Below are 26,753 nucleotides of genomic sequence, written 5' to 3' on the forward strand. Positions count from 1 at the left end.
TTTCTTTGCTGCTACGATGCTGGCAGGAGACTGTGTTCTGTAATTGATTAACAGGGCACAGTACATTGACTTATATGGGGAAAGCTATTATATCTCAGTAACAGGAAGGTATATATGATTCTGGTTTTAGTAAGTAAAAAATTGGATTCTGCAGGAAATAACTAAAACTGCTGAAAGAGCCAAAGGTCCACAAGGATTTTTTTCTCTTAAATCTGTGGCATAACAGCATTTCATGTTATGAAGGAAGTTTAAATAGTGCAATATATTTAGTGAAACTTTCATACCGAGCTAAAAATATTAGCTTATCTAAGCAATTCTTTAACTTTTGTTCTATTGGACCTAAAGTCATGTGTTATTGATGAGATGTAATATCTTTTTAAATGTCTATTCATTTGAAATATAATCCTTCCCTATAATTAATACACATTTATGGTGAATTTCCTATACTTTGAAGCCCAAATGTGTGGGCAGATGGAGGAAGGGGCGTCTGTTTTTTAAACAAGGATAAAGTGAGGTATTTTTTGTTTTATTCTTTAATTTTTTAGTTGGTATCACAAAACAGACATAGGAAGCAAATGCAGTTCTAAACAACAGTGAAGGAAAACTGTATCAACTCTGTTTCTTCCACCCCCGCCTCATGCATTATTTGTGATTCTAACCAAACTAAGAAAGCAGAGGTCCAGATTCAACACTACAAAAGTACATATACACCAAATGAAGCACAGTCATGACTGACTGACTGTAAAAAATTTTACTGCAGTGGCAAACACAGGGTGATACTCTCTGTGGGATTTTATTTTTATTTTTTGACTATGTCAGGTTTCTCTGTCTTATCCTCTAGAATCCAAGAGGATGAATTAGTGAAGCAGAGAGACAAAGCAGACCATACAGGAAGATGACGATTTAGAAACTAGTACTCTTTCCAAACAATTTTTTCCATATTTTCTTTTGCATAGCTTCATCAATAGTGGCACCAATATAGTAGCTTTCAAATCAAAAGGAGGACGTATCCTCAAGAGCTACTGCGATCAGTAAAAGAATAGAAGTTCTGATGAGCTTCTACTATTTGGAGAGGTTTTTTTCAGCTGTCGTGTTGTTTCTGAACAAGTCTAAAATCCAGGGGTTTTTTTTGTTGCAGAAATTAAGATTTTGCTCACATTTGATCTCTTTTTAATTTTTTTTTTTTTAGTGATTTAGGATAGCTCTTTTGTTTCAGAGGTTTTTTTTAGAATATCATGACCAACAGCCTCCCATTTTATTCAGCAACTAATCAAATTGGATAAGTAGCAAACATTTTTGTAGCTAAATCTTTCTATTCCTAATATTCTTCCATAAAGCTGCAGATTTTTCTCCCTTACACCTCCTGCACCACCCTAGTATGAAAATATGGGTGCAGGAAAATAGTATAAACATAACTGTCCTGGTTTTGGCAGGAATAGAGTTAATTTTCCTCTCTGTAGCTGATGTGTTTTGGATTTTGTATGTGAAGAATGTTGATAAACACCCTGATGTTATGAGCTGTTGCTAATGAGACCAAGGACACTGTCCAGCTTTCCAAATCTCACTAATGTGCAGGTCCAGGAAGCTGGGAGTCATAGAGCCAGAGTAATTGACCCAAACTGGCCAAAGAGAGTATTCCATGCCATAAATGCCACACTCCCTCTCACTCCTTTGCTTGCTTCTCAGTTTTGTTTCTGTGATTGCTGCACAGGACAGGCTGTATCAGTCATTGGGACACTGGGTGGTGAGAAATTGTGCATTCTTCATTTTGCATATTTTAGCATCTTTATATTTTGCTATTGTTGCCATTTTCCTTTGCTATTCTAGTAAACTGTCTTCATCTTAACCCACAAGTTTTCATTTCTTCCCATTTCTCTCCCCCATCCTGCGGGGGAGGGGGAGCGAGAAACTGTGTGGTGACTAGGGCTAGACCACAACACTAACAATTTGCTTTAAAAAATGTGCTGAAAACACCTGGGAAGCTGAAGAAAGGTACACGTTCAACCTTAGCTCTGATTATTAAGAATACATTTTTTTCCTTAACAGTAAATATTGTGTAAGACAAGTGTAGGGAAATGCTATAAAAAAAAAATTTGTTATGTATTTTAAAAATATTTCTGATTATGTGTTCTTCTGCTTTTAAATGTTTCATTACATTTTTACCTAGACAACAGAATTAATGACAAATTACTTCAAATCCCTAGCTTGGTAACACTAATAATGATGTGCCAGCAAGAACAGTTCCCTAGCAGTCTTTAAGTTGAAAACCTATTCTAATGAACTACCAAAAATACACTACAGATAAAGAAATCTAATCCTTGTCTCTACACAAGAGAGACATAGATTTGATAGATGTACCACTCAGTGGATAAGGAATTGGCTGGATGGCTGCACTCAAGAGTTGTCGTCAATGGCTCAATGTTCAAGTGGAGACTGGTGACAAGTGGTGTTCCTCAGGGGCCCATAGTGAGACCAGCCCTGTTCAACATCTTTGTCGGCAATGTGGACAGTGGGATTGAGTGCACCCTTAGCAAGTTCGCCAATGATACCAAGCTGTGTGGTGTGGTCGATACACTGAAGGGACGGGATTCCATCCAGAGGGACCTTGACAGGCTGGAGAGGTGGGCCCATGAGAACCTCATGAAGTCCAACAAGGCCAAGTGCAAGGTCCTGCACCTGGGTCATGGCAATCCCAGGCACAAATACAGGCTGGGCGGAGAATGGATTGAGAGCAGCCCTGAGGAGAAGGACTTGGGAGTGCTGGTAGATGAGAAGCTTAACATGAGCAGGCAATGCGCCCTTGCGGCCCAGAAGGCCAACCGCATCCTGGGCTGCATCAAGAGGAGTGTGGCCAGCAGGTCGAGGGAGGTGATTCTCCCCCTCTACTCTGCCCTGGTGAGACCCCACCTGGAGTACTGCATCCAGCTCTGGAGTCCCCAACATAAGAAGGACATGGACCAGTTGGAGAAGGTCCAGAGGAGGGCCACAAAGATGATCAGAGGGCTGGAGCACCTCTCCTATGAGGACAGGCTGAGAGAGTTGGGGCTGTTCAGCCTAGAGAAGAAAAGGCTCCAGGGAGACCTTATAGCAGCCTTCCGGTACCTCAAGGGGGCCTACTAGAAAGATGAGGAGAAACTGTTCAGCAGGGCCTGTTGTGACAGGACAACGGGTAATGGTTTTAAAACAGAAGGAGGTAGATTTTGATTAGACACCAGGAAGAAATTTTCACAAGTTGCCCAGAGAGGTGGTAGGTGCCCCATCCCTGGAAACGTTCAAGGCCATGTTGTATGAGGCTCTGAGCAACATGATCTAGTTGGAGATGCCTCTGCTCCTTGCAGCTGAGTTGGACTAGATGACCTTTTAAGGTCCCTTCCAACCCAATCTATTCTATGATAGAAATACATAAGGAAAACTTTGTGAAGTAACTGTCTTTCTGTGATTATGATGTTTAGGGAAAAATTTGTAGTGAGTATTTCAATCTGCTACTCGCTTCTATTCTTAAGCTCTAAACTTGTACTTCTTTGACTTAAATAAGAGCAGCCTGGCACCCAGGATCTTAAAATACAGGCCTTTGTTCCATGCTGTACCTGTGCTGCCAGGGAGAGATCCCATTTAACCCTGGTGTGCTGCTTGGATGGTGTGATGTGAGCAGAAGGCACTGTGCCCATCTGGCTGCGGGCTTTTGACCGGATGTGCAGTATGGCCACAGCCAAAGCAGGAGGAGGAGGGAGTAGGGGAACGGATCCTTCTGTTTTGTGGTATAAACAATAATGCTTCCCTTGTCAAAATTCCATCATTAACTAGCATGGTAGTGAACTTTAAAGTCATTGGAATTGTCCTTCAATTCAGTGCAAAGCAATTGCTCTTTATTCTTTGTGCTTTTATACTGGTATGAATTTTGTTTTCTCCCTTAACAAACTCTTAGATATTTGTGAAGGAAACTTATTTATTTTGTTAAATGTCAAAGTATTGATTCATTAATGACTGTTCTTCTGTATTTCTGTGCTTCAGTTTCTATTGCTGTGAAAGTAATTTTCTTTTTCATTACATGAGACTGGAAATTTTAGGAGACCTGCATTATAAATTACTCAATTCACTCACAATCCTTTTTTCTCCTTAAAGTTCCTGTTTTGAGGTAGGATTAATTCAGTCTCCACATGTGACCCAGTATGATCAAATCACGCTTTTCTAATTGTACCAAAAATAGGTGGTATGGCTGAGCGTTAAATATATTGCCTATCAGGAGTGGTCTAATGCTTCCTAGATAGGTAAACTGAGGGTGTTTCCACTTAAAGCAGATCCTGTGTTGCAGTGTGTGTGCTTAAAAAATTAGTCAAGCTGACTAGTGTAGGTTACAGGTTTTTTAGGTTGTACCTGAAATGTAAATAAGTAATTTAACCTGTGTATTTTACCCATCTGTTGAAATAACTGAGGAAAAACTAGAACAAAGGGCAGAACACTCACTACCTAAATATTTGAAAAATCAAAAGCCTGTTCTCTTTATTCTAATTTAAATAACTTCATACACAACAGGAGATTGGTTTTAAACTTTTTTTCCTTGTGAGAAAGGAAAAGATTCTGATTTTGGTTTTTTCCATCTTAGATGTTAATACAAAGTTAATCTTCTTTATACTGAGTGAAATAGAAGTGAAGCCTCAAGTGGATTACAGAGATTATATTTTAATAAAAATAATATTTTTTTATTTTTTTCAGTAAATCTGTAAAATGTGGTAATTAATAAGCATTTATTAATGTACTCTAATTTATTTTCTTTTTTAAAATATCAGGTTATCAGCACTTCCATTACAGAACTAAAAGTTTATATCTTATCTACGTCTTACAAAGCTTTTATGATAATACTTTTCTTTAGCACTACATTTTCATGTCACCAAAAACATTCTGGATTTATCAGGACAGGTTTTTTTGTTCATTTGTAGTATCCCTTGGGAGAGTGGTGGCCCATGGCTAGGCATTACCGTTACCTAATTTTGTTCTTTCTTTAAGTCTTTGTTTTCTTGTGTTGAGGTGTGTGTCTGTATCTGTTTGTTTGTGGGTTTTCTTCTGCATTTTGGGGTGGCTTGTTTTTTATTTGTTTGGATTTGGGGTTTTTTTGGTTTGGTTTGGTTTTTTTGACTGAAATGTTGGGATGTAGCCACATGCATTCCACATGTACAAAACCAACAAGACTACGTTACTACCCAAAAGAAAAATAAAGGGCACATTGCCACTTAATATGTAGGAATAATTAACAGTATAAAGTGTAAGTAAGTGAATCTGTTTTCTTGTGTTTCAGAAAAGTGTGATGAACCTCTGGTCTCAGCATTACCCCACTCCTCCTTCAGCAGTTCATCATTTATGACAAGCAGCTATGAGCCAGGGTATGCCAAGTTAAACAAGAGAGGAGGTAAGAGGTGCTCTCTATCTTGATGTTCAGATATTTCAAGAAAAAAACAATTAATGATGTTTTTAATATGAAGATCCTTTTTATGTAAAATACTATTGCTTACGTTTGTTTTAACAAAGTTTTAGCTGTCTGATAGACTGTTTTTGTAAACTGAATGAATTTTTACTTTATTGTATGTGACTGTAATTGTACTCCATTGCACTGCAGAAAGAAATGCACTACTAATAACATGTAGCAGCATGGGCCAAATGCCTTATGTAGCTGGAGTCATACAGTACAGTTGTATAATTGACTTCAGTTAAAAGGGCATACCTGTGTTCATCAGGTAAATGAACACATGCAAGATCATGGTTGCTGGAGCAAAACTAAACAGCTTTGATGTATTTGTTGATTTAACTTGTTTCCCACCTTAGCAATGACTGCTGTCATTCAGTTTTTTTCTAGCAGCATAGGAACTTTGCCTTTTGCATGTATTTCTGTAATGCAATGAGGTGTTGTTCAGAAGTAACAAAGCCATCTCAGTTTTGGTGGCTGGAAGAACAGGTGCCCAAGTTTGATGATCTACCTGGTCTAATTATTTCACATTCTGAACACAAATCTTTACCTTCACCCATAGGAAAGTTCATAGCTTTCCTTGATATTTCTAGATGTAAATTTTTTTTTTCCTTATATCAAGTCTGAATCTGTCTCCCTCTATTTTGAAACCATTACCCCTAGTCCTATCACAACAGGCCCTAGCGAACAGTCTCTGGTTTGCACAGGCCCACCTCTCCAGCCTGTCAAGGTCCCTCTGGATGGCATCCCTCCCCTCCAGCGTGTCAGCGGCACCACACAGCTTGGTGTCATTGGCGAACTTGCTGAGGGCGCCCTCTATTCCACTGTCTGTGTCACCGACAAAGATGTTGAACAGTGCCGGGCCCAACACAGACACCTGAGGAATACCACTCTTTACCAATCTCCACTTGGACATTGAGCCGTTAACCACCACTCTCTGAGTGCAGCCATCCAGCCAACTCCTTATCCACTGAGTGGTCCGTCTATCAAACCCATGCCTCTCCAGTTTAGAGAGAAGGATATTATGCAGGACAGTGTCAAATGCCTTGCACAAGTCCAGGCAGATGATGTCCATTGCTTGTCCCTTGTCCACCGATGCTGCTACCCCGTCATAGAAGGCCACCAAACTGGTCAGGCACAATCTGCCCTTCGTGAAGCCATGTTGGCTGTCAATACCAAAATTTTGTTTTTCTCCAAAAATACACGTCAAGGATATAAAGAATTGACTTAATGAACCAAGAATTTAGAAATATTATTACTGTACAGAGGAAGAGGAGAGACTGTAGGTCCTTTATCTTCTAAATTTTGAAGATCTATAATGATGGCAAAACACTGGACTTGTAGAAGCCAACTTGTAGGTTGGCTTATTTGCACTGCTGCTTTATTTTCCTGCTCCTACAGGAATTATGTTGCTCCTGCCTGGAAAGCATATTCTGCCTCCTAAAAAAAAAACCAAAAAAAACCCCATTGATACAAAAGTGATAATCTTTCACCTTTCAATGTTCGTAAACAAAGTCTGAAATACTATGAAATGGTGGACCACACTTGAGTTTAAAAGCAGAATTTGTTGCATCAAAATTGTAGCCTAGACTGCCCATGTTCTCCATAATTTTTTTATAGTAGTGTTTGTGCAGCTTCCAAGCAAAAAAAAACCCCACCTTATGAGCAAAGCCATGAATTTACTGTTAGCCTGATTGTAATCTTAATCAAAGAGTAATTGTTGGCATAGCTATTATTAACAAAAAAAGAAAGAAAGAAAAGATAAGATAAGAAGAGGGAGAAAAATCTCAATCATAAAACAGACTATATACACATAATTCCTTGTGTCTATCCCTTTCTCTGGTGTTACACTCCTACAGTCACAGCTATTCCAAGTCTAAGGTGGATAGCTCTAGCTGGGATGGGGGCTGTGGTGCATTGTCAGTGTCCCAGACTCCTTACTGGGAGGACGATGCAGAAACATGAGTCAAGACCTGCTGTTTAAACTAAAGGCCAACAAGGAAATGCACAGGCAGTGGAAGCTGGGACAGGTATCTTGGGAAGGGCATAGGGACGCTGCCTGGTTGTGTAGGGATAGGGTCAGGAAGGCCAAGGCATGACTGGCGGTGAACTTGGCAAGGGACACAAAGAATAATAAGAAGAGCTTCTACAGGTATGTCAGCCAGAAATGGAAGGTCAAAGAAAGTGTACACCCCTGATTAACATGATTGACAAACTGGTAACAACAGAGGAGGAGAAGGCTGAGGTACTCAACAACTGGTTTTCCTCAGTCTTCACTAAAATCTCTCTTTCCACACCTCTCAAGTGGATGGACTGCAATATGGGGACTGAGGGAGCAAAGTCCCTCCCACTGTAAGAGAAGATAAGGTTCATCACTACCTGAGGAACCTGAACATACATAACTCTATGGGACCTAATGAAATTCAACCCAGAGTCCTGAAGGAATTAACTGATGTAGTTGCCAGGCCACTGGCATTGATTTAGAAACTGAGCCTGCAGGATGTATCTTGCTTTGTCAGCATGTGAGAATATTTCACATTTTCCACAGCTGTCTACTCAGAGCCCTGTGAGCCTTTGCTGACTTACAGATTAGTACATATACTTTGTTCAAATGACATGCAGATTTGATGAACAGACTATAACTTGATTTGAAAAGTTAACCTCTCCAGACCTGTTTACTTGGTGCTTCATATTATTCTGTATTGCCTTTGTTCCTGTTCTGATCCTTATTTCTTGTTAACAAAGAGTTAAGCAGAGAGAACTCTCCTGAGCCTTTTTTTTTTTGAGGGTGAAGTTATCTTTAGTTAGAGGAAAAATTGTTGATTGTAGAAACAAATATTCAGTGGTTACCTGCAGGTTTGTCCGTCTCTTGCAAATTCATACCAAAATGTATAAAAAATTTGAAACCCCAATTTCTGTGAGTAAGTCTTTGATTTATAGAATTGTTACAACTGTGAATCTGTGTTTCCACAATCGCAAAGAGCCAGAGGCCTGGGAGTACAATGCATGCATACCCTTTACACCAGCTCTCTTTTACTGATCCCCAAAGCACTCTCTCATGTGCTGCTTTCTGTCTTCAGCCTTTCTGGGTGCTTTCAATCATAGAAGCTGTGAAAAGCAAGCAAAATGCTTTCATTTTATTATTGTGGAAAGAAGTAGGGAACAAGCAGGCCCCAGAAAAATTAGAGTATTTTGTCTTTTTCTCTTTGTGAGCAAAGTTCATCCACTATACTACTTAACAACACACTTAAATGGCGTTAGTGCTGGGTGAAACTTAAGGTGTGGCAAAACTTATGTGGAGACTGGAATGATGCAATGAATTGCACAGTCAAAGTAGGTTTGAGGAAGGTAGTGTGGTAACTCCTGACTTCTGTTAAAGGCTTGTAAGAAAAACCTTGGACTTAAAAAGCTAAATGGCGCTGAATTAACAACTGTTCATACAAAGTTGCTCTAGTCAGATTATATCAAATTATCCTTTTGAAAGTAAGATAATCTTTAATTTTAAACAACTAAGTCTTAGCACTGTACTGTATTGTGGTATTCTTTCATATTTTTTTTAAATTATAAAGATTACTAGCGTGTTGTTCAGTGCCAGTATAACAAAGGTACAGATTATTTTTTAAATGTCTGTAGTTTGTATGAGACAACAAAGCACTAAAGAGGAGGAGAAATTTATGTGGCTTTTCTTTTTTTTTCTTTTTACTATCACTTTTATCTAAATACATGCAAACATCTTTAAATCTTTGAACACTATAAAATCCTAAAATTTGGAGGCACTTTTTAAAAAATATTTTGAATGTTCTCTCAGTTATCAGTTCATATTCTCACCGAGGTAAACCAAACATTTCTGAGTGTATTAAATGATCCACTGTAGTATCTGGAGAAATACAAGAATGTGTTACCTTTTGAAAAGAATATTTACTTTTCTTTTTCAAAATGACTGACACAGGAGTCATTCACATTGGTACATAAATATATGCCATTACTTTATTGACAGCATTGCATCACATTTTAACTGAAATCTGGTTACTAGACAAGCTAAAAAGATTTCAGAGTTCCTTCCATTTTTGTCACACCTATTCTTTTGCAAAACTAGTCCATATTGCTACCACCTTACTAACTAAAGTGACATCAGAAGAAAGGAGAGTTTTCAATGAGCTCATTTAAAAGTCTATCTACAGTAGCTTTTGCATATATGATGTCAAGGTTATAAGGTCTAACATCTTATGACGTGCCATCAGTAGAATCAATAGACTGTATCACATCATAAGGAGGATTCGTAGCAGACGTTTGATACAATGAATTATCAATCTTCCTTTTAATGGTTCCCAAGCTATTGGACCTTACACTTTTCACTAGTACAAGAATTAATGCTGCTCATCATCCACCTCATACCATTTTAATTTAGGAAAGAAATTCTACATTATTGCAACATAATGTAATGTTATATGATTGGAAGCTGCTTGAAACTGAGCAGAATTTCAGAATTTAAGAAATAATCCCAGCAGACAGTGAAAGTATGAAGGTCGTACTGAATCTTTGGATGTATGGAAATTAACTTTTGTGCAGTGGAATAAAGAAGAAGAGATCTGGCTTCCAGGGCTCTCTTTCAAGTCCAGTAGTAGGGGGGAATCTGAAGCTGCCAATGAAATTGGTAGTGGAATAGGAGAGGAGGTCTCTACAGGACAGTTCATGTTCAAAAAGCAGTCCTTTTATTACCACTAAGTCCTTTATTACCACTAGGCTTTCATATTGCTTTTTAATCAGGGTGCTGACCTTGACCTGTTATCAGAATTATTGATATGTCCGTAAAACAAGCATGAGAAATTTTAAGTGTTGGCATAGGTGTAATTGAGACAGTATATTTTTTCTCAGTGGAAGATGCAGGAACTTATCTATAATAGCATATGATTCTTTTATTCCCCAAATCATTCCCAGTAAGTAAATTAGATCTGTTCTGCAACAGCCCTACCAACATAAAAAAAATGCTTGTGAGAGTCTCACCTGAGAAGAAATTGGGAATATCTGGCCTAGGCTTTTTTTGGCATAGCTGTTAAAACCTCCAATACCATAACCAATATCACTACTTCTTCAATTCCTTATTATTTTTCTATAATGGTATATGAAAAGAATTTCATAGAACCATAGAATCAGAATGGTTTGGGTTGGAAGGGACCTTAAAGATCATCTAGTTCCAAGCCCCCTGCCATGGGCAGGGATATCTTCTGCTACACTGTGTTGTTCAAAGCTCCATCCAGCCTGGCCTTGAACACTGCCAGGGAGGGGCCATCCATAGCTTATCTGGGCAATCTGTTCCAGTGTCTCACAACCTTCACAGGAAATAATTTCTTCCTAATATCTAATCTAAAACTACCCTCTTTCACTTTAAAACCATTATCCCTTGTCCTGCCACTACAATCCCTGATAAATCGACCCTCCCCATCTTTCCTGTAGGCTCCCATTAGGTACTGGAAGGCCACTATAAGATCTCTCCGGAGCCTTCTCTTCTCCAGGCTGAACAGTCCCAACTCTCTCAGCCTGTCCTTATGTAGTTTTCCTTTTGACAAAGTGAACATCCATGTGTCAACCTGTATTCTGTGAGCTGTCTAGGGTTGTCCTTTCATGGAACTTGACAGGAATTTAGTTTGGGTGTGAATCTCAAAGTAAGGAGGCGCTCACTCTGTATTAACATTGTCCAGATAGGGACAGTGGGGAGCTAGTGTGCAGTAATTAACAAACTGTAGATTTTTACCCTAAATACTACAATCTTTTTATGTCGGCAAGACCTTTGGGCACACTGAGAATGCCTGTACACAACATAACTCATTATATTTTGATTAAAACCCTCTTAGAGGAAAGTTATTATAGACTTGCCAGTGTTTTGTAAATTCACTGGCCAGGTTACTGAATGCTGTCTTTTCTAACTAGGTAAGCACTTAAGAGTAATGGATAGAGTAACAAAAAAAGAACAGTAACAACCAAGAGAAAAAAAAAAGTAGTATCATAGAATCATAGAATGGTTAGGGTTGGAACGGACCTTCAAAGGTCATCTAGTCTAACCCTCCTGCAAGGAGCAGGGACATCTCCAACTAAAGTATCATCCACTTAGCTTTTATCTGTCTACAAGAGAGCTCTTGCTGAGTAAGAATTTATAAATAATTAAAATGTGGTTGCCTTTAAATAAATAAATAAACACCAATTCTCTTTCTGTAAATATGTGTGTTAGATAAACACACATTGTACACACATTGTTTATTTGCTGAAATTACACCATGGAATACATTATAGATCAAATTAGGTGATATGAAGTCAGGGCAAATTAAATATTGTTACCTATTAAATAATTACTTTTCCATTTTAAAAAATGTGGAAAATTCGTTAGGACTGGAAAAAAACATCTTCTAGTGGTTCATTTATTAATGCAACCTTAAAATCATATTTGCACTGGACATAGCATTCTTTTTATTACACATAGTATAAATAACAGTATTTCTGGAATGTTTTAGAGACTACAAATAACTGATGTTTTAGCTTGGGGTGGGTTTTTTTGCTTTTATTTTACTCCTCTTCAAGATGAAGTGAAGCTCCTTTAGGAGCTCCTTTACCTGTGAGGGTAAATGAAAACATTTCCATTTTATTAGTAACGCGGCCTTTTGGTAGAATTCCTAATAAAAATTTTGTATAATACTAACTTCAACCACCTTTTTTTTTTCTCTTTCTTTTGGAATCCAATAATAATTCAGGCTCAGCTCATCATTTGTGACTTCTTTTGTAACTAGAAAGAAAAGTCATGCAGGAAAGATATTTGTCTTCTCATGGCTATTATTTCATGGTCAAATATTATTGCTAGTTTCATATAATTTTCTGTATGTCTTTATCTGCCTCATATCCTACCACATAATCAATTTTAGTTATTCTGTTATTATTCCTTCCTTATTCCTTTGTTATTCCTTCATTATTCCTTCCTTTTTCCTTTACTTATTCCTCACCTTCGAAGCCACCGAGGTGAAGGGCTCCAGAGCAGAGGATCACGCTGGAGGACCCTTCCTAGAGTGGAAAAACTTCAGCTAAACTTTGAAGGCAAAAGCACATGGAGAGAGAGGGTACCCCAAGCCCTCCACCCCAAGAGTGGGAAAGAGGGGGCTCCTGATGAGTAAGCAGCAGCTCTGACTCAGCCTGGGCAAGGACAAAAGTGATGGCAGCTGAACCCCCTTACATCCAAGAGCAGCCCCCCAGAAGCACAAGTGACCAGAGCAGGGCACAGCAGTTTGCATGGCAGCTGGCGCAAGGAAGGCACATGAGCAGGCCGCAGTCTTTCTCCTGGCTCCAAAGGGTAACTTGCCTCATGGTCATCACCCTCCCAGGAGAGGACCTAGATGCGGTTTCCACTCACCTGAAAGCCATCATCAGAAGGAATGTGGTGACCCAGACAGAGCTCCCACACAAGCATGCAGCTGTCCAGGCCTCTGGCTGCAGGGAGTGCCTGAGCCTGTCACTTGTACCAGAGGGCAGCAGAGACAACAGCTGTTTTCAGTGCCACCGGAAGGATGATCTGCTCAACCTGGTAGTAGAGCTGAAAGAGTAAGTGGAAAGGCTAAAGAGTATCAGGGAGTGCGACAGGGAGATAGATCGGTGGAGCCACACCCTACCATCCCTGAGGCCAAGGCAGCAGATGGAGGCTCCATGTGAAGCAGAGGATCCTCTGCCCTCTTGCCACCATGCAGAAGGAGGGGACCCAAGAGATGGAAGGAAATGGAAACAGGTCCCTGCTTGGGGCAGCAGTTGAATCCCCTCCCGGCCTCCCTCACCTTCCCAGTTGCCCTTACACAACAGATACGGGGCTCTGGAACATAAGGGACAGGCAAATGAGAATGTAGGTGAAGGTCCATCAAGGGGATTGCTTAGGGTGAATCAGTCAGCCCCACGCATTATGACTGCCTCTGTTAAAAAAAAAAGGGGGGGCGGGGTAATCATCATAGGCAATTCCCTTCTGAGAGGAACAAAAGGCCCCATATCCTGACCACACCCATCCCACAGAGAAGTCTGCTCCCTCCCTGGGGCCTGGGTTAGAGACACTACTAAGAAGCTGCCTGGTCTGGTATGGTCCTCTGATTATTACCCACTATTCATTATGCAGGTTGGCAGTGATGAGGTTGCAGGAGAAGTCCAAAAGCAATCAGGGCACTGGGACGATTGGTTGAAGGATCAGGAGCACAGGTTGTGTTTTCCTCAATCCTGTAAATGGCAGGAAAGAATACTGAAAGGAACAGGAAAACTCACCTGATTAACGTGTGACTCAGAGGTTTGTACCATCGGTGCAATTTTGTTTTTTTTTTAATCATGGGGAGGTTTACACGTCACCAGGCCTGCTGCCGATAGATGGAGTTCAGCTATCTCAAAGGCAGAAAAGGATTCTTGCTCATGAATTGGCGGGAACCATGGCGAGGGCTTTAAACTAGGTTCAAAGTGGGAAGGGAATATAACCAGGCTCACTAGAGATGAGCATAAGGGTGGTATGCCAATGTCGGGGGTGAAATCAATAGCCCAACTCAAGTGCCTCTGCACTCTTCAGAAAGGATATACAGGGAAGTAAAGGCAGTGGGGTGGCTTCATATGTTGGGGAGTGTTTTGATTGCATAGAACTCAACAATTGTGATGACAAGGTCGAGTGTTTATGGGTAAGGATGAGGGGGAAGGCCAATGAGGCAGATATCCTGCTGGGAGTCTGTTATAAACCACCCAACCAAGATGAAGAGGTAGATGACGCATTATGCAAGCAGCTGGCGGAAGTCTCACAATCACTAGTCCTTGTTCTTATGGGGGACTTCAACTTGCCGGACGTCTGCTGGAAATACAACACAGCAGAGAGGAAACAGTCTAGGAGGTTCCTGGAATGTGGGGAAGATAACTTCCTGATACAGCTGGTAAGTGAGCCTACCAGGGGAGGTGCCTTACTTGATCTGCTGTTTACTAACAGAGAAGGGCTGGTGGGAGATGTGGTGGTCGGAGGCTGTCTTGGGCTTAGCTACCATGAAATGACAGCATTCTTGATTCTTGGTGAATTAAGGAGGAGGGTCAGCAAAACCACTACCTTGGACTTCCAGACGGCAGACTTTGGCCTGCTCAGAACACTGGTTGAGAAAGTCTCTTGGAAGACAGTCCTGAAGGGCAAAGCGGTCCAGGAAGGCTGGACATTCTTCAAGAAGAAAGTCTTAAAGGTGCAGGAGCAGGCTGTCTCCACGTGCCATAAGACAAACTGGTGGGGAAGATGACTGGCCTGGCTGAACAGGAAGCTTTTGCTAGGGCTCAGGAAAAAAAAAAGGAGAGTTTACTACTTCTAGAAGAAGGGCCAGTCAACTCAAGAAGAGTACAGGGATCTCGTTAGGTCATGCAGAAAGAAAATTAGAAAGGTAAAAGCCCAGCTAGAACTCAATCTGTCCACTTTTGTAAAAGATAATAAAAATGTTTTTACAAATACATTAACAACAAAAAGAGAGACAACTCTCTCCACCCTTTATTGGATGCAGGGGGGAACATTATCACCAAGGATGAGGAAAAGGCTGAGGTATTTAATGCCTTCTTTGCCTCAGTCTTTAATAGCTAGACCATTTATCTCCAGACCATTCAGCCCCCTGAGTTGGAAGATGGGGACAGAGAGTGGAATAAACCCCCAACAATCCAGGAGGAAGCAGTTATCCACCTGCTACGCCACCTGGACACACACAAGTCTATGAGGCTGGATGGGATCCACTCGAGGGTATTGAGGGAGCTGACAGAGGAGCTTGCCAAGCCACTCTCCATCATTTATGAACAGTCCTGGTTAAGAGGGGAAGTGCCAGATGACTGGAGGCTTGCCAATGTGACGCACATCTACAAGAAGGGCTGGAAGGAGGATCCAGGAAACTACAAGCCTGACCTCAGTGCCAGGAAAGATTATGGAGCGGTTCATCTTGAGTGCGCTCACCAGGCACGTGCAGGACAACCAGGGCATCAGGCCCAGACTGCACAGGTTCATCAAGGTCCTGCTTGACCAACCTGATCTCCTTCTGTGACCAGGTGACCCATCTAGTCGATGAGGGAAAGGCTGTGGATGTTATCTACCTGGACTTTAGCAAAGCCTTTGACACTATCTCCCACAGTGTTCTCCTAGAGAAGCTGGCGTTCATGGCTTAGACAGGTGTATTCTTCACTGGGTAAAAAAATGGCTAGATGGCCAAGCCCAGAGAGTTGTGGTGAATCCCGTTGGCAGCCTGTCATAAGCGGTGTTCCCCGGGGCTCAGTTTTGGGGCCAGTCTTGTTTAATGTCTTTATCAACGATCTGGATGAGCAGGTTGAGTGCTCCCTCAATAAGTTTGCAGATGACACCAAATTGGGCAGGAGTGTTGATCTGTTCAAGGGTAGGAAGGCGCGGCAGAGGGATCTGGACAGGCTGGATCAATGGGCCAAAGTGAACTGCATGAGGTTCAACAAGGCCAAGAGCCGGGTCCTGCACTTCGGTCACAACAACCCCATACAATGCTACAGGTTTGGGGAAGAGTGGCTGGAAAGCTACCCAGGGGAAAGGGTGCTAGTTGACAGCCGGCTGAACATGAGCCAGCAGTGTGCCCAGGTGGCCAAGAGGGCCAACAGCATCCTGGCTTACATCAGGAACAGTGTGGCCAGCAGCAGCAGGGAAGTGATTGTGCCCCTGTACTCGGCACTGGTGAGGCCACACCTTGAATACTGTGTGCAGTTTTGAGCCCCTCAGTACAAGAAGGATGTTGAGTTGCTGGAGCACATTCAGAGAAGGGGAACAAAGCTGGTGAAGGGTCTGGAGCACAGGTCTTATGAGGAGCAGCGGAGGGAACTGGGATTGTTTAGTCTGGAGAAGAGGAGGCTGAGGGGAGACCTCATTGCTCTCTACAACTACCTGAAAGGAGGTTGTAGGGAGGCGAGTGTTGGTCTCTTCTCCCAAATAACTTGTGATAGGACGAGAGGAAATGGCCTCAAGTTGTGGCAGGGGAGATTTAGGTTGGATATTAGGAAAAACTTCTTTACTGAAAGAGCGGTCAAGCACTGGCACAGGCTGCCCGAGGAAGTGGTGGAGTCACCATCCCTGGAAGTGTTAAAAAAACCCATGTAGACGTGGCATCTGGGGACATGGTTTAGTAGGTGTGGTGGTGTTGCATTGATGGTTGGACTTGATGATCCTGGAGGTCTTTTCCAACCATAAAGATTCTATGATTCTATGATTCTTGCATCTCTGTTTTGAAGACAGTTGTGATTGCCATTCACTTGTTTTCTGTGCTTCAGTGATATGGCCCTAATGGCACATTTTTCATAAATACCTATATTTTGCAGAAAGAATTATTAAATATAAAAATAAAAATGTTTGCACTAGCTCCACTTGCTCCTTTTACACCACAGACTTTCAGTCCCCGTAGCAATATATGGGGCAGTAGGAAAAAACATGCATTGCAAGAAGATAGCAGATTTTGTGAAGGGACAGGAAAAAGAAGCATCAAAAAGGGGGGAAAAAAATACCAGTGTACATTCAGGTCAGACTGATGCATTGAAAAAGTAACTTTAAAAAGCAAGAACATCACCCTTTTCATTCAAAACACAATCCAAGAAACAGAGTCTGAGGAAAGTGAAGCTAAAATAATTGGATAAAAATAAAGCATCATTAGCTTATGTTAATTTACCACAGCCCAACGAATATAGAAAGCATGACCGTTTTTTCCAGTTCATAACTGATTGGTTAATTAAAGTGTTCCGAATACCTAATGGGCTTATTTAATACATGTCTAAATGGAGAGGAGAAAAGAAAATAATACTGAGCTCTCTCTTAAAGTTTGTGTGTGAAACTTTTTCTACAGCAAATGATTGCAGAGGCAGCAGTTCCAAGTCTGGCTCAAGACATAAGCAACATTATGGGACAGCTGTCTAGGGTCAGAAGATGGACGGGGACAGCAGATCTGCCCTGGCTCTCCCGAGCAGCTAGCTTTTTTTCAGACAAGACTCAACTTAGTTCATTAATTGTTTCTGAAGCTAATAAATGGCTGACGCTGGAAGGAAAATGGCTGTGCTAGTGGCAGAGTAGGCAGCCTCACAGGCAGCCAGGCTGGATCCGTATATCACAGATATACTTTTCACGTGTCCTTAGGGTCTGGTGCAGCTCTGGGTGTTTATCCAAAGAATAGCCAAATGCAGTGCTCTTGACTATCCTAAAGGCCCAGAGTTTAACGTGATGGTTTCTTAAGCAGCATTGGGACATTAACCTGTAAATAGTGAAGAAATTTGTATCGGTGTTCTTACTGGCTTTATCTCTATGCTATTTTGAAAAGGCAGACCTCATTAGCTCTCCAACTCCACTCAGAATACTTGTATTCTTATTTGCATTTGAACAGGTCTCAAACAGGGGTGGCTAATAAGTTTTCATGTGAGCTTTACAGGTAGTATAGTATAATGGGTCTTTCTCTTTCTTACTGCTTGCAGTCAGAGGCTTCAGATTTCATATGGATGTGCTATACAGATAAGACGTTAAACATTCTCATACTCTTTCTAAATGTCATTAAACTTGTATTGCTTTTATTTCATATGCATTTCAGAAACATTCATCAAGCTGACACTCACGGAAGCATCATGTGTACATGGAGATGTTAGTATTAGTCAGATGAGGTATAGGTGTTAGTGTAAGAAATGCATTGTCAATGGCAGATTCCTGCCTGCATAAAGACAGTTATCCACAGAATGACATCAGTCCTTGTAAATCAGGCACTAAGTTACATAATCAATCCATTTAAAGATTGCAGACATTATTTCTAGTGTCTAATTTCAATTCTTAAAACAGGGAGTGGAGTTTTATCCTATCTAAAAAGCTGGCACAGTTTATAATTAAATTTTAGAGTTAATATAAAGGGTGAGACTTCAACTGAAAAATGCACAGTAATGACACATTAGAGTTCTGCTAGATGCCTCCTCAACCCAATGCCTCACAAGGAATTTGCCTACACTGGAGTTAGCACGTTTAACAAGCAAATTAGAAAAATTCATATTCTTCAGACAATGGAGCTACTGCGTTTGCATAGATCAAGGGGAACGTACAGGATTAAAAAAAAAACTTGACATAGGAAAACTGACTAACCTCTTTTGACAGGTTCAGTACATTTAGGAGCAGCAGAGGCTGACAATTTAGATATCCTAGGCTAGGTTATATCTACAGCTACTTTAGACCAAGTTATAGAAATGTGTGAGACTCATCTGGCATCAAGGCAAAGATGCAGTGACTGTACAGAAAATGCACTATCAGCTACTTCCAAGGTAGGTGCCTCAGTATCAGTGTTTCGCCCTCTCCTACACACAAAATGCAGGTTTTCCTTACATAGATGAGCGTAGTGTAACTTGTAGATAGCTTCTTTGAGCACAGCCAGGGCGCTGCCTTTTCCAAAATAAGCCATATCTAGCATAAATACTGGTAGAAATGGGAGCTATTTGGCTACCATTATAATCTCCTAGTACTGTAATATGCTGAAAGAAAGAATGGAAATAATATGATAAAATAAGGCTATTCACTGCAGGATGGGAGAGTGCAGCTATTACTTGTATTTCAGCTTTCACAATTAGTCTTAGATTATTCACAAGCAAATCTGAGCTACGTACTAAGAGACAGAACATGAATACTAATTTTTCTGTATGTGAGTTATTACATAAGTCAGCAAAAAAAAATATCTGGATCTGGAAGAGTCTGATTTAGCATCAAGTCCCAACCATAGATTTACTGTTGGTTTCACTGTGGTTTGCCTCACATTCTTAGATTAAATTATTTTTTAACCTATTCATGTGTAACTAATTTCAACACTGATAAAAATGTCACTCTTTTAGAGGACAAAGAAGTGCATCAACTTATACTGAGCAAGATCATTTTCTTTAGAAAGCTTCAGCTTTACGTAAGCCTTGTATAGCCAGGCAAAGGTGGAAAGGGAGGAGGTGAACAATGGAGTGTTGTACAGATTCCACTCAGAGCTTTTTGAGTAAGAGAAAATCCTTCCCTTGTGTATGAGAGAATAATTTTCCTTTATTGGGTCATCACTGTAGCTGAGATTCGAGTCAGCTTTGTGCAGAATGGCAGATGACTATAACATTATAACATTGCAGGGTGAGAAACTGTTGGTGTAATTAAGAAGCAACAGTTTAGTCATCCTGACCTAGATTGAAAAAAAAAAAAAAAAAAAAAAAAAGGTGTGTTATACTTTCTGTGTTCTTCTCTATATGAAGATTAGTTGTGCAGAAGGACAGCTAAGGACCAAGAAACCCTCAGAAAAAATGTCAATAACAGTTTAACCCTTTCTCCTACTATCTGCTCTGCTTTTCTCCTTCTGAAGTGATCCATTTGTTTAGCTGTGATATATTGTTCACATAGGATAATATTGTTCTGTATTGGACATGTTAGGTAGCTTGTTGGCCAACTAAGAAACAACTGAATATTTATAATGACCTATTGTCTCTTCAGAGCCCTAAATTTTTCTGACTGCTTCTAGGACAGACTTTTATTTCTTATGGGATGAATTAATATTCTTTGTGCCAAAATTTGTTTGAATGGTCAATTTTCCAAGTCACTCAATATTATACAAATTGCTTCTACTGAGATTTGTGGGGCTGTATATTTGATAAGCAGTGGGGAAAAAAAAAAAAAAAGAAACTTTGAAAAGCTACTTTTTGAAAAGTTGTATTTTAGATGTCTTTGCTTTTTGATATTGATTACTATCAAAATTAGCATTCCTGCTGGGCTTTTAGGCACTTCACTCCTAGTGAGCTAATTCTACTTTGTTTAAGAAAGTTGTCAGAAATGATTTGATGTTTGTAAGAATCAAAGGATCCTATGCTATGTAAAAATAGGCACTTGACCATGTCTATTGACTAGATAATATTTATAGATCAGGAATGAGTAGTTGTAAGTTATCTTACAGCCATCCCTGGCTTCTTAGCTTTTACTAGTAAAGACTGGCTGATATGAAGATGACCTGGTTTTGAGGGAATCATAGAATCATAGAATGGTTACGGTTGGAAGGGACCTTCAAAGGTCATCTAGTCCAACCCCCCTGCAAGGAGCAGGGACATCCCTGACTAGATCAGGTTGCTCAGAGCCTCATCCAGCCTGGCCTTGAACGTTTCCAGGGATGGGGCATCCACCACCTTTCTGGGCAACCTGTTCCAGTGTTCTATAACTCACATTTTTTCCTAATTTCCAATCTAAATCTACCCCCCACTATTTTAAAACCATTACTCCTTGTCTTACTGCAACAGGCCCTAATAAACAGCCTTTCCCCATCTTTCTTGTAGGCCCCCTTGAGGTACTGGAAGGCTGCTATCAGGTCTCCCCGGAGCCTTCTCTTCTCCAGGCTGAACAGCCACAACTCTCTCAGCCTGTCCTCATAAGAGAGGTGCTCCAGCCCTCTGATCAGCTTTGTGGCCCTCCTCTGGACCTTCTCCAACTGGTCCATGTCCTTCTTGTGTTAAGGGCTCCAGAACTGGACACAGTACTCCAGGTGGGGTCTCACCAGGGCAGAGTAGAGGGGGAGAATCACCTCCCTCGACCTGCTGGCCACGCTCCTCTTGATGCAGCCCAGGATGCGGCTGGCCTTCTGGGCCGCAAGGGCACATTGCCTGCTCATGTTAAGCTTCTCATCCACCAGCACTCCGAAGTCCTTCTCCTCAGGGCTGCTCTCAATCCATTCCCCGCCCAGCCTGTATTTGTGCCTGGGATTGCCATGACCCAGGTGCAGGACCTTGCACTTGGCCTAGTTGAACTTCATGAGGTTGGCACGGGCCCACCTCTCCAGCCCGTCAAGGTCCCTCTGGATGGCATCCCTCCCTTCCAGCGTGTCATCGGTGAACTTGCTGAGGGTGCACTCTATCCCACTGTCCATGTCGCCGACAAAGATGTTGAACAGGGCCGGGCCCAGCACGGACCCCTGAGGGACGCCACTCGTGATCGGTCTCCACATGGACATTGAACCACTCTCTGAGTGCGGCCATCCAGCCAACTCCTTATCCACCGAGTGGTCCATCCATCAAACCCATGTCTCTCTAGTTTAGAGAGAAGGATGTCATGCAGGACAGTGTCAAAAGCTTTGCACAAGTCCAGGTAGATGACGTCTGTTGCTCGTCCCTTGTCCACCGATGCTGTCACCCCATCATAGAAGGCCACCAAATTGGTCAGGCACGATCTGCCCTTGGTGAAGCCATGTTGGCTGTCACCAACCACCTCCTTGCTCTCCATGTGCCTTAGCATGGTTTCCAGGAGAATCTGCTCCATGACCTTGCCAGGCACAGAGGTGAGGCTGACCAGCCTGTAATTACCTGGGTCTTCCTTATTCCCCTTTTTAAAAATTGGGGTTATGTTCCCTCTCTTCCAGTCATCGGGGACCTCACCAGACCGCCACGACTTCTCAAATACGATGGCCAGTGGCTTGGCAACTTCATCCACCAGTTCCCTCAGGACCCACGGATGGATCTCATCAGGTCCCATGGACTTGTGCACCTTTATGATCCCGAACCTGCTCTTCGAGTACAGTGGGTGATTCTTCCTCCTCGCAGTCCCTGCTTGCACCTTCTACAGCTTGGGTGGTGGGACAAGAACTCTTGTCGGTGAAGACTGAGGCAAAAAAGTCATTGAGTACCTCAGCCTTCTCCATTGTCCTGAGTAACCAGGACACCAGTTCCCTTCCAGAGGGGGCCTACATTCTCCTTGGACTTTCTTTTGTCCCCTACGTACCTATAAAAGCTGTTCTTGTTGCTTTTTATATCCCTGGCAAGATTCAGTTCTGCCAGGGCTTTGGCCTTCCTTACCTTATCCCTGGCCACTCGCACAGCCTCTTTGTAGTCCTCCCAGGCTACTTGTCTCCGTTTCCACCCTTTATAGGCCTCCTTTTTCACTTTCAGTTGGTCCAGGAGCTCCTTGCTCATCCACGCGGGCCTCCTGGCCTTTTTGCCCGACTCGTTCTTCATCGGGATGCACCTCTGCTGAGCTTGGAGGAGGTGCTCCTTGAATACAGACCAACTTTCCTGTGCCCCTCTTCCCTCCAGGGCCACCTCCCATGGCACTTGGCCCATCAGGTCCCTGAAGAGGCTGAAGTCTGCCCTCTTGAAGTCTAGGGCAGAGAGCTTGCCATGTAGTTTCCTTGCTGCCCTGTGGATCTTGAACTCCACCGTGTCATGGTCGCTGCAGCCAAGGCTGTCCTTCAGTTTCACATCCCCCACCAGCCCCTTCCTGTTGGTGAGCACAAGGTCGAGCGTGGCACCCCTCCTTGTCGGCTCCTCTATTGCCTGCAGGAGGAAGTTGTCGTCCACGCATTCCAGGAACCTCCTGGACTGCCTGTGCCCTGCCATGTTGTCTCTCCAACAGATGTCAGGGTGGTTGAAGTCCCGCATGAGGACCAGGGCCTGTGACCGTGAGGCTGCTCCTATATGCCTATAGAGCGCTTCGTCTGCTCTGTCTTCCTGGCCATGCGGCCTGTAACAGACCCCCACCATAACATCCCCTGTCCATCCCCATCCTCTAATCTTGACCCATAAGCTCTCTGTCAGCTCCTCCTCCATCCCCAGGCGGAGCTTCACACACTCCAGCCAGTTGCTGATGTAGAGAGCGACATCCCCTCCTCGTCTCCCCTTCCTGTCCTTTCTAAAAAGCCTATACCCCTCCATGTTGACGCTCCAGTCGTATGTGTCATCCCACCACGTCTCCGTGATGCCAACAAGGTCGTAGCCCTGCTCGTGTGCACGCATCTCCAGCTCTTCCTGTTTATTCCCCATGCTGCGTGCATTGGTATAGAGACACTTCAGCTGGGCCCCCGACAAAGCCGACTTGCTGGCTGGAGCGACAGGGGTGCTATTGGATCGCAGTTTAGGTTCATTTGCACTTACCTGAGATCCTTCCTCAGCTTCTGGACCTTCGGTGCTGGCACTGGTGCCATGCTGACAACAGTGGGCTGAACTGTGCTCCCCCTCCCCCAGCAACACTAGTTTAAAGCCCTCCAGATGAGCCTGGCAAGTCTTTGTCCAAACACACTCTTCCCCCTCTTGGTTAGGTGCACGCCTTCCACCCCTAGCAGCCCGGGCTTCTCAAAGCACGCCCCGTGATCTAGATACCCAAAGCCCTGGCTGTAGCACCACTCCCTGAGCCACGAGTTGACCTGCCAGATACGTCTGGCCCTTTCAGGTCCCTGCCCTTCAACCAGGAGGATTGACGAGAATACCACCTGTGCCCCAGAGCCTTTGACTGTTGAACCCTGAGCCCTGAAATCCCTTTTGATGTTTCTCAGGCTGCTGCCAGCTGCATCGCTGGCCCCCACATGAAACACCAGCAGTGGATAATAGTCTGTGGGCCATATGAAGCTATGTAGTCTCTCGGTGACATCCCTGATATGAGCCCCTGGGAGACAGCATACCTCCCGAGAGACCGCATCAGGGCAGCAGATGGGTGCCTCCGTACCTGTCAGGAGGGAGACACCCACTACTACCACTCGTCTCCTTGGTAGCGCTAGTTATTACATGAGCCAGGCGCGCTACCTTGCACAGCTCCCGTGCCTCCCCCGAGGTGCTGGGTCTTACTTCTACAGTCTGCAGAGCAGCAAAGCGGTTCTGCAGGGGCACCTTGGGATTCTGAAGAAGCTGCTTCTTCTTCCTCCTGTGCCTTGCCCTTGCAGCTTTCCATTCAGTGGCATCTTCTGTCTGCTTGCTAATGTCGTGTGTCGGTGCCGGGGGGGGTTTATTGGTTCACTGGGTGCTGTGGTTCCGGTGCAGACTGTGCCTGGAACCGAGCGTCCAGCTCCCTCTCAGCCTCCCTGATGTCCCGCAGCCTCCTGACCGCCTCCTGCAGCTCAGCCACCTGCCGCAGGAGCCCCTCCACCTGGGCACACCTTCTGCAGCCAGGGCTGCCGCCTGCCCCTGCCCCGGGAGTGGGGTCCAGGCACTGCCTGCAGCCCGAGGTCTGCACCGCAGCCTCCCCCCTCGGCTGCTCCGTCTGCACGGAGGCATCGACCGCCGCAGGGGGTGCCGGTGCAGACCTCCCGGCCGCAGGTGCAGCCTTTGTTCTCAGGCGGGTGTTGGCCATGTCGCCCTGAGAGGCGTGAATCACCAAGAGCCCCGGGGCAGCGCCCTCGCTCACGCGTCCTGTTCCCCGCGCCCCGGGTCGGCGGCGCTCCCTAGGCCCTGCTTTACACGGGGGGAGGGGCCGGACCGCCGGTGCCCCCTGGCTCCGCCCACGTCTCGTCAGCCGCTCTCGCGCGAGCTGCGGGCTCCTGGCGCCTCGCTCCGCTCCCCCCTGAGCTTCCCTGCCTCGGGAATTCCCTGGCTCCGCTGCGCTGTGGTGAGCCGCGCCGCTGCGGATCGTGCCGACTCCGAAGTTGTCGGAGACAGGTGACATTGGGCGATGTGTACAAGAGGAGTAAACAAGATTGTTGCTGAGTAAAATAGGGTATTGTGCTTTTACTGGAAAGGAGGTATTGTTTGGTGTAGCATAGTGCTGCACTGAGAGAGCTTTAGCTGACATTCTGCCAAATGTAGAATATATCAAAATCAGATATTTATTTTAATACACAAGCCAAGTTTTTTGGTTTTTTTTTGTTTTTTTTTTTAAATATGTACTGAGAGAGATGGTACATGAAGTGCTTTGCTTTATTCACTGCCAAGAAGTTGTCTATTGTCTATGGCAGGGAAAGAATCTCCAACAAAAGCCAATGCTGGGTTTATTTAATGTGCTGACTTCAGCAACTGGTCAGCAACATCCCCCATAACACATTTTGAATACATAGAGACGATTATTACTTGTACATGTTGGTTTTCAGTTAGGTTTTCTTTGTTGTGCTCTCTGTTTGTTGTTTTGGGTGGTTTTTTGTTTTGGTTTGGTTTTTTACCAGTTGTGATTAACCAGTTTCTAAGTTAGTGCTTAGTTATTGAGAAGAAAAAATTGTATGCTAAATTTTAAAAATAACAGTTATTTATACACCAGAAAAGCTATTAAATATGAGCCCAATTATTGTGAGCAATCTCTAAGTTGCTTTAATAAACTTTTAGTTTCAAGGCAAAACCAAATTCTGCATATTGTATGCAGAATTTATTATTTTGAACACACTGATTATGATGCTTTAGCTCTTTTTTTTTTTTCTGGAAACCTTAAGTAATGTGAAATGCAGCTAAGGTGACAACCATCATGTTGACCAGCAATGGCTGTTTGGTGAACCACATCCAAAGTCATCTGCAAATAAGTACTATAGCTAGGGATCAAAGCAGAGATACCAGAAACTGAGTTGGAATTGGCGATAAATTATTTTAAACATTCCAGTTCTCAGGTTTCCGCTAGACTTTAGTTAAAGGAATTATATTGAGCCCTTCACAGGGAATATTTTTTTCCAAAGCTATCTACTTTGAGGCTGGAGCACCTTGCTATAAATACATGATATTGGCCACCCTTCGAGAAAAGCTACTAGCTTACCAACTCACTAGGTGTGATATGGCAAATCCTATGCTCTTATCTTATTCTTTTACAGCTGGTCCCTCCATGAGGCTGAAGTTTGACAATGACAGGGTTTGCTGGGGAAATCTACAGCCTTATCCAATTTTATGGATGATTGCAACACTTTCAGCCTCTCAGACTTGTCTAGAAAGGCAAAGAAGTTTAAAGCAACAGGGGAAGTTAACTGCAAGTAAGAAAGAAAACGGGAGAGACCCCAAAATAAATTGATTCACCCTATTGGCATAGATCTGGAGCTTATTGAAAAATAGAGTTGAGACTGTGAAATAAACTACAAACAACTTCCTAAATTAATAGAGATAAAGAAACAACATAAATAAAGCCTTTCGTTTGACAAGAGCATTGGCGTTACCAGAATCATTTAAGCCATATCATTTCAGTCACTTGAAAAGAGCTTCTTCCCTTTTTGTCCCTTTTCCATTCCCTGAAAACAGAAGTGTTCTCATTTTAGGACCTTAGTAACTGGCAAGTTTTTCTGTTTCGTGATTAGAAGTTTGCATGCACTTTTCTGCTGGCCGCATAACTGCAAAAATTGTCTGCGTAGTCTAACATAACTCATGAAACACAGCTAAAAGCTTAGTTAAAGAAATGCTTATAATGATTTCAGAAACTTGCCATTCATTCCTTTGCAAACAAGGAAATAGAAGGCTGTAGTCATGGCCTTTGTCGTCTAAATTTACCTCAAGAACTCTAAAAAGGTCTAAAGATTACAGCTAAAGAACAGGATGGTGCTGAGCTGAGTTATGAGCAGCATTGTGAGATTTCAGCTTTCTGTCAAGGTGC

General features: G+C 43.0%; 1 protein-coding gene across 1 annotated transcript in view; it reads left to right on the plus strand.

Annotated features, from left to right (window-relative positions):
* The window catches only part of CNTNAP2 (contactin associated protein 2), a 1,234,090-nt gene that overhangs the window by 364,809 nt on the left and 842,528 nt on the right, over window positions 1-26,753 (plus strand). Inside the window, exon 2 of the mRNA XM_086743072.1 lies at window positions 5,294-5,404. Coding sequence (XP_086599198.1) covers window positions 5,294-5,404 — 111 coding nt within the window. The remainder of the gene's footprint in view (window positions 1-5,293; window positions 5,405-26,753) is intronic.

Source organism: Chlamydotis macqueenii, chromosome 2 (assembly GCF_036417535.1).
Source record: "Chlamydotis macqueenii isolate bChlMac1 chromosome 2, bChlMac1.mat, whole genome shotgun sequence".
Taxonomy (NCBI): domain Eukaryota; kingdom Metazoa; phylum Chordata; class Aves; order Otidiformes; family Otididae; genus Chlamydotis; species Chlamydotis macqueenii.